This window comes from Mus pahari, chromosome 2 (assembly GCF_900095145.1).
Source record: "Mus pahari chromosome 2, PAHARI_EIJ_v1.1, whole genome shotgun sequence".
Lineage (NCBI taxonomy): Eukaryota > Metazoa > Chordata > Mammalia > Rodentia > Muridae > Mus > Mus pahari.
Window position 1 is genome coordinate 104,713,887 of NC_034591.1, and position 8,334 is coordinate 104,722,220.

General features: G+C 43.1%; 1 protein-coding gene across 1 annotated transcript in view; it reads right to left on the reverse strand.

Annotated features, from left to right (window-relative positions):
- Positions 1-8,334, reverse strand: part of Kiaa1257 (KIAA1257 ortholog) — a 46,429-nt gene that overhangs the window by 27,117 nt on the left and 10,978 nt on the right. The window contains exon 7 of the mRNA XM_029535283.1: positions 3,182-3,334. Coding sequence (XP_029391143.1) covers positions 3,182-3,334 — 153 coding nt within the window. The remainder of the gene's footprint in view (positions 1-3,181; positions 3,335-8,334) is intronic.

The window sequence follows — 8,334 nt, forward strand, 5'->3', positions numbered from 1 at the left end:
ATTGGGGGCCCTGTGTTCCATCCAATAGATGACTGTGAGCATCCACTTCTGTATTTGCCAGGCCCTGGCATAGCCTCACAAGAGACAGCTATATCAGGGTCATGTCAGCAAAATCTTGCTGGCATATGCAATAGTGTTTGCATTTGGTGGCTGGTTATGGTATGGATCTCTGGGTGGGACAGTCTCTGAATGGTCCTTCCTTCCATCTCAGCTCCAAACTTTGTCTCTGTAACTCCTTTCATGGGTATTTTGTTCCCCATTCTGAGGAGGGATGAAGTATCCACACTTTGGTCTTCCTTCTTCTTGAGTTTCATGTGCTTTGCAAATTGTATCTTGGGTAATCTAAGTTTCTGGGCTTGGAGTACTACTCAGCTATTAAAAACAATGAATTTATGAAATTCATAGGCAAATGGATGGATCTTGAAGATATCATCCTGAGTGAGGTAACCCAGTTACAAAAGAACTCACATGATATGCACACACTGAGAAGTAGATATTAGGATTTTTTTCTTAATTAAATCATTGGAAGTGGGAAGACCTGCTTCTAATCCTGATCTTTGAACTGGGAAGATACATGGACCACACCTTCTGGCATCCTATATAAAGAACGTGAAAGAAGGGAGCTCGCTCTGTCTTTGCCAGACTATACCCCTGAAACTGTGAGCAAGTCCCTGATTAAATGCTTTCTTTTATAAGAGTTGCCTTAGTCATAGTGTCTCTTCATAGCAATAGACCAGTGACTAAGACAAGATTTGGAATCGGTGACTGGGGTACTGCTGTGACAGGCCTGACCGTTTTGCTTGGTGGAATGTAGACTTGTGAACTTTAGATTAGGAAAGTAGCTGAATGCCTTAAGTGGGACTTAGTGGAACCCTCTAGTAGGAGCACGAAGACAGCGATGCTGAGAGCAATGTAGATTATGATGTACTGGCTCAAGGGGTTTCAGAGGGGAAGAATATTAGTAGCTGGCATAGAGACCATCTTATGATATCTGGCAAAGAATATGGCTGCCTTTTTTTCTTTTAACCCTTATCCTAAAAATCTACCTGAAGCTAAACTGAAGAGTTTTGAATTAATGGCTTTGGGAGAGGAGATTTCAAGACAGCCTGTGTTTTATGATTATTTAATGAAGATTTACAATAAAAAGAAACAAACAGGGCAAAGAGAAATACAGCACACACACAATCTGAAGAGGGAAGGAGTGCTAGGAAATGTAACGAAGCAAAGTTCTATGATCAAGAAAATTAAAAGCCGGGAAGAAGCCTGATGCTAAGTAGAATAAAGGAAGTGGTCACCTCAGGGCAAGTCACTCAACTAAGCTCCCAGCTTGTGAAAAGGGATTAAAGAAAATTTAAGCAATGAAGGAAACCATCAACAACAGAAAGCTGATACAAATGTAACTGAAGGAGTCCACCAGGATCTACTAGCCCCATCAAGCAGAAGAACTTAGCGGCTCCTGATTCTAGCTTTAGAATCAAGGACACAGGAAAAGGGTTGTATAGTCTCCCTCCCCACCTATGGAAAGTCACTGAGGTCAGGCACGTGCCAGGGGTGTCCCTGTATGGAAGCCCAAAGAAGTGCTTGCATGAAGCTGTGAGGGTGAAGCCTGGATTGTGTTAAAGACCCTAAGCTGTTGGAGATGCCAAGTCGTGGGATATCTGCCAAGGAAAGTGGCAGGATGGGTATGGAATCAGTCTGAGAGAAGAAGTGTGCTGCAGTCAACAAGGCTGGGAGGAGCTGGAGGTCTGAAGAATGCTTTGACATCAGACGCGGAGATGCAGTTTCAAGTTTGCCTGTTGGTTTTCAGTTTCACTTTGGCCCAGTATTTCCTTGCTATGCTCTCTCTTCTCCCTATTGGATTGGTAATGTGTATTCTATGCCACTGTATTTTGGAAATATATGATCTGCTTTTTTATTTTGATTTTACAGGGGATTACAGTTAAGAGATTACATGAATCTCACAGACTTTTTGAACTTTGGACCTTTAAGTAGAACTGAGTCTGTGGTAGACTGTAGGGACTTTTGAAGTTAGACTAAATGTATTTTAAATTATGATATGGCTACAAGCCCATGGGGACCAGGAAAAGAAATATGGTAGTTGGAATAAGAATGGTCCCCAGGGGTACATATATTTGAATGCTTAGTCATCAGGGTGGGGCGCTATTTGAGAAGGATTTGGTGGTGTGGCATTGTGGGAGAAAGTGTGATGCTGAGGAAGGGCTTTGAGACTTTAAAAGCCCAGCCCAGTCTCTCTGCCTCTGTCTCTCTCCCCCCTCTTTCTTTTCTCTCCCCCTCTCCCCGATTCTCCTCTCTTCCCTCACCCCTCTCCCCCACCCCCTCCCCCTCCTCCTGCCTCTTTGACTTGACAGCTATGTACCTTGGTGCCATCTCAGAATGGAGCCTGCAACTCTACAAAATAGCCAGTGGAGGGCGCACATGAGAGTGAAAAGCCAGAAAAGGGTTTGGAAAATGAAATTATTTTTTCTAAATAGGAATATATATATATATATATATATATATATATATATATATATATATATATATATATATATATATATATATATAGTTTTCCCATTACTCTTTTTTAATCTAAACCTAAAATGTATCCTTAAAATTGCACAAAGTATTTGAATATGATAAACATCTGTTCATCATTTGCCAGGAGGTAGAAGCCTAACTTATAAAACATGGAAACTCTTGCAAGTCAAGTGCTGCAGAGCTGTAAGCACTGGGTAAGTTACTAGCATGGTTTTTCCTCCCTGTAAAACAATAGTGGTGATTTTAAAATCCCTGCCCACAACCTGCTCATAGCACCAACAGACGCAAGCCTCTCAAGAGAAGTAAGACAGGATGTGACGGAATGTGTCACAACGGTCCGTATCCATTGCATCCATCTGTTCCCTTCCTAGATGCTTCCACGAGAAGCTGCAGAACAGTCACCACAAGGCAGCACCTTATTTACCGAACAAAACTGACAGCTAAGTTCTCACGGACTTCCTTGGACTTTGGAGTCAAATCCTGGCTACACGTGTAAGTTGTGTGATCTTGCAGAGTAGCTAGCCTCCCTGGGCCTGCATTTCCTTCTCTGTACACTTGAGACATTCCTGAGGTGACAGGGAGGATGAAGTGAGGACAGTCACCTCGAGTCACCTCGTTAGCATTCTAAGAACGTGGTAGCTACCGGCAAGGAGAGGCATGATGGGTAACTGGATGGAGAAGATGCTCTGCTTCCAGGCCGCAGTGGCTTCCTGCTTCTGGTCTCCTTCCTCTTCTGTCTGGTACTTCTTCACTTTCTTTGGACTTTTCTTCTTCACTTCTATATCTTTACCTTTAACTTTGGAACCAAACAGAATACATGTTAAAAAGGGATTCACCATGCTTTGATATGTGCACTTATGTATGCTATTGAGATCAGGAAGGTTCTGGAAACTCCTGGAAACCCGGGTGTTAGAAGCAATTTTATAAGTAGCAGTTTCTTATTTATCCTGGCTAGCTCCCAGATAAATGAAACAGAGACTACAGATTTATTTAATAAGCCTTACAGTGCAGTAGCTATTCTAATCCTCTAAACTAACCTGGCTACCTCCCAACCAAAACCCCCAAGTTACTTGCATACTAGGATTGACGTGGCTTTCTCTGCTCCAGGTGTTTTCCCATGGTGTCTTCCCAACCCTCTTCCCATGGCCAACTCTGAGGCTTAAATATATTTACAAATCCCTTGGCCAAATGCTTTGGATCATTTCTTGACTTAGTCATTGTTATTCTGTTCTAAGTTCTGCCACATGACCTGGTCCTCAGTTACATGTGACCATCTTCCTCTGGGTCTGGGGCCAAGTCCTCTTTCCTGCACCTGACTCTACCCGAATCCTCCCTCTGTACCAGAACTTCCACCTCCTTATTTCCTGCCTAAACTAACCGCATTTTTATTGACAGGTGACTCTTCCTTTTATTGACATGATTTCTTCCTTTTATTGACAGTACAAGAGAGTCTCTCTATACCAGGGGCTATCTTTTGTACTGCTGTCTCTGCCTAACTACCAGAGAGTTAACTAGGCTTAGGTGGCAAGTGATTGTCAGCTATAAGCAGGTACATGGTGAAGGTGTCCCAATCCCTTTGAGACTGAAATCACCGTGATGATGACACTGTGCTGTGTTCCAGCTGCTTAAGTCACTCAGTCCCAGACCAGCACTGAGGTTGGGCTATGGGGCTGAGCTAAGTGCCGAGCCCTGGTCTACCTTCCTGCAGGGGAAGGGTAGTGCAGGACGGGTCTTTTTAACCCAAGGTACCGCATCTGTCTAATGACAGCAGGGTGTTGGGGAGTACAGCACTCAGCTCAGCCAGGCATGATGGTGCACACCTTTAACCCTAGTGCTCAGGGGGCAGAGACAGGTAGATTCACAGCAGGGAACTCAAGGCTGGCCAGGGCTACATGAGACCTTACCTTAGAAAGGAAGGAAGGAAAGGAAGGAAGGAAGGAAGAGAGGGAGGGAGGAAGAGAGGGAGGGAGGGAGGAGGAGGGAGGGAGGAGGAGATTCCTTCTTCTATGTCCTTTATACAGGCTATCAACAGAAGGTGTGATCTAAATTAAAGGTTGATCTTTCCACCGCAAAGATTTGACCTTCTCACTTCAAATGATCTAATTAAGCAAAACAAAACAAAACAAAACAAAAAAATCCCTCACAATTATATCCAGACATTTCTGAGTTTTAGTTAATTCCAGATGTAGACAAGTTGATAACCAAGAATAATCATCACAGAAGATGTTCAAAAAGAAGGAAATGTTTAGAGATAAACCACATTCCGGTATTCTAGCCAGTTTTATGTGTAATAATTACTAACTTGCAAGTATTTGGGGGAAACTGGGAGAAACATTTACTTCTCCAAACTGTCTTACTATACTTGCTAAACAAAGCAGTGTTTATTTATTTTTCATAATATACTTAGTACCAAATTGACTTATAAGTAAGTGCTCATGTAAACTAAAATTGTAAACCTGACCCAGATTTATTTTGGCTCATAATAAAACTGAAATTTAAAGGAACAAAATAATGGTAAATGACAAAAATGTCTATTTAATTAATGCAACCACATAGGTAAACTAGAGACAGTTAATGGCTCTAAATTTCTTTGGGGANCAATTTACTTGAGTTTTTAAGTTAGAATTTTAAATCTGCTTTTAGGGACAAGATATACACACTCACATAGTTCTGGTCTAGATGCTATCTCCTTGATCCTTATTTTAGTTCTGGTTCTACCACATGGCCCAAACCACTTGAGACATACATGAACTTTAAGAGGTGGTTGATCCTGCTGCAGGATATGTTCTTCCTATGAACAACTGAACTTCCTTGAAATGCTAAACTCTAAAGGTCAGGAAGACAGTTTATATCTGTGCTTTTGTATATGTTTGATATGAGTGTGAATGTGTATGTGAATACAAACATTTAAATTATTTTAAGGATTTTTTTTTTTTTACTGAATAGATTTTAAGACCCTAATTTTAACAAGGCCAATATAAGTGCCAACTCTTAAGTATTTTTTAAATTGTCATTTCAAAACCTACTTGGAGGCTTACTAATACATCTTTAGAATTTATAGATTAGCTTAATGTTAAGTAGCTTAATTAACCCCACAATGATATATTTTTAAATTTTTCTCTTGTTTTTAGTTTAAAAATGAAAATGATAGTCATAAATGATAAACTTTATCCTACTTTGGATGTTTTATAAACACTAATAAAAGCAAATACTTTTTCTAATAAAAAGTGTTTCAAGGTACTTGTCATAATAATGGAAACAATTAACAAGTAATTAACTTAAATTTATTTAAGAAAATAAAAACTACAAATATAATTTACCTGTGTTTATAACTGTAACATATCTAAGGTATGATATGTGTGTGTGTATGTGTGTATGTGTATGTATGTATGTGTGTGTNNNNGGAAGGGAAGGGAAGGGAAGGGAAGGGAAGGGAAGGGAAGGGAAGGGAAGGGAAGGAAGGTGCTTGTCTTGATCCCAGGCAACAGCATGGCACTACTTGCTCGAGGAGCATGAAGGCCAGTGGAACTGCCTGCAAAGTCCAGGGTCATGGGAGAGTTGATTAGAGCCAGAGGTGACATTTCAAAGCAGCAGGAAAGCAGGGACTTTGGCGAGCTGCAGAATGACCATTTTAAGCAAATGGACTTGCAGGGCTATCCCAACCTTATCCCGTCTTTGAAATGAACTCGTGAATAGACTTCGGAATCACCAGACAGACCTCCTGTGCCTGCTGCACTGGGGTCACTCGAGGATGTGTTTTCTCAGGTGTTAAGCAAAGTATGAACTAAAAGAGGCAGTGAAATGTTATACAAAGCAAAACCCCTCAGGGGTACACAAGGATGCCGTACCCCTCTCTGGGAGGGCCATCTACCACTGGCATCCATAGTTAGCAGGCAGTGTAAAGCAGATCCTGTACAGGTGGGACTACAGAAGCCTCCAGGATGCTGTACAGCCTCACTGGAAGCCAAGGTTGTAAATCCAGTGTGGCTATGCAATGGAAGTGGGCCAGAGGGACACTCTCAATGCCCACCACTAGGGAGAGCCCAACCTACCCAAGAACAACCAAAACCAGCTGGGGCAACTGTCTTAGCCACACATTCTCCAAGCATTGGGAACACAGTGTTCACTGCAACGGTGCCAGGGGCAGGAAGCCATAGGGAAATTCAAGTGTCCTCTGACAGGATGGGATGAAGGACAGTGGTCTATCTGACAGGGCGCTATGCAAACAGAATGCAGGTAGCATCCTCGCATATGTGGACAGGCGTAAGCCTCAGAAATGAGGGTGAGCCCAAAGAGCAAGCTAAAGGTGCAGGGAGGCATTGCGCACTCTCCACACGTGACAGGAATAAAATCCAGTTTGTCATCTGAACACGGGAGAACGGATGGAGGAAGGAAACAAGAAAGGTGTGTCCCTCAGAGAGGGACTCCACAAGCACTTCTACTGCATCTGTTGTCTTTTATTCCTCAAAAAGGGGCACAAAGGTGGGCTGGTGAGATGGCTCAGTGGTTAAGAGCACTGACTGCTGACTGCTCTTCCAGAGGTCCTGAGTTCAAATCCCAGCAACCACATGGTGGCTCACAACCATCTGTAATGGGATCTGATGCTCTCTTCTGGTGTGTCTGAAGACAGCTACAGTGTACTAATATACATAAAATAAATAACTAAATCTTGCCAGGGTGAGATGGCATGTAGAGACAGGGGAATCCCCAGAAGCCACAGAGAAAAAGAGAGACCCTGTCTCAGACAACGTGGAGGGCAAGGACCAACATCCAGGGTTGTCTTCTGACCTTGAAATGTACACCATGCCATTCATGGAACCACAAACTGTGCACACATACATGTGTACACACACACAAACACACACACACACATACATACACACACAAAGGAAAAAACAAGAAGCAGGGAAATATGGTAAAATATTAAATCCTAAATTGTGGCCACATAGTTGTTATATTTTCTGTGAATTTTCTGTCTCTTTCAAAATAAAAGGAATGATTGGAAAACCCTCACTAAAAAGCTAAAAAAAAAAACAAAAAAACATTTTCTAGAAACAAGAACCTTCTGGAGGACTTAGGTTTCCAAATGTGAATGTGGGGACCATGCCTCAGTGTCTCCAAAGTAGGAGAGACCCGTATGCCTCCAGCACCTCGGCAAGAGCAGGACTCACAGTCCTTTCTCTGCAGCCTCAGGGACCAAGGGATGATTGGCAGGTGAGGAAGCAGCTGTAGCAGCAGCAGCAGCAGCAGCAGCAGCAGCAGCAGCAGCAGCAGCAGGACTGCGGTGAGGTAGCCTGTCATGGGGAGCTTCCCCTCTCACTAGATACACACTGCTTTTTACTGGTGAGAAGGTCCAGGCTAAGAAAGAGAAGGTAAGATTGGCTGGTCTTAGGTTTCTGTTGCTGCAATAAAGCACCATGACCAAGAGCAGCTTAGGGAGGAGAGGGGTTATTTGGCTTACAGGTCACAGTCCATCATCAGGGGAAGCCAAAGCAAGACCCCAAGCTGGCAAGAACCTGGAGGCATGAGCAGAGGCCATGGACGACGGCTTGCTTTCCTGGCTAGCTCAGCCTGCTTTCTTATACAATGCGGGACCACCAGCCCAGGGGTGGCATCACCCTCAGGGGGCTGGGCCCTCCCACATAGATCAGTAATCAAGCAAATGCCATGCAGACTTGCCTATAGGCAAACTGATGGAGGCATTTTCCCAGTTAAGGTTCCTCGTCACAGATGACTCTAGTCTGTGTCGAGTTGATGACAAGGAAGGAGGAGAAATAGGAGGAGGGGGGGGAAGAA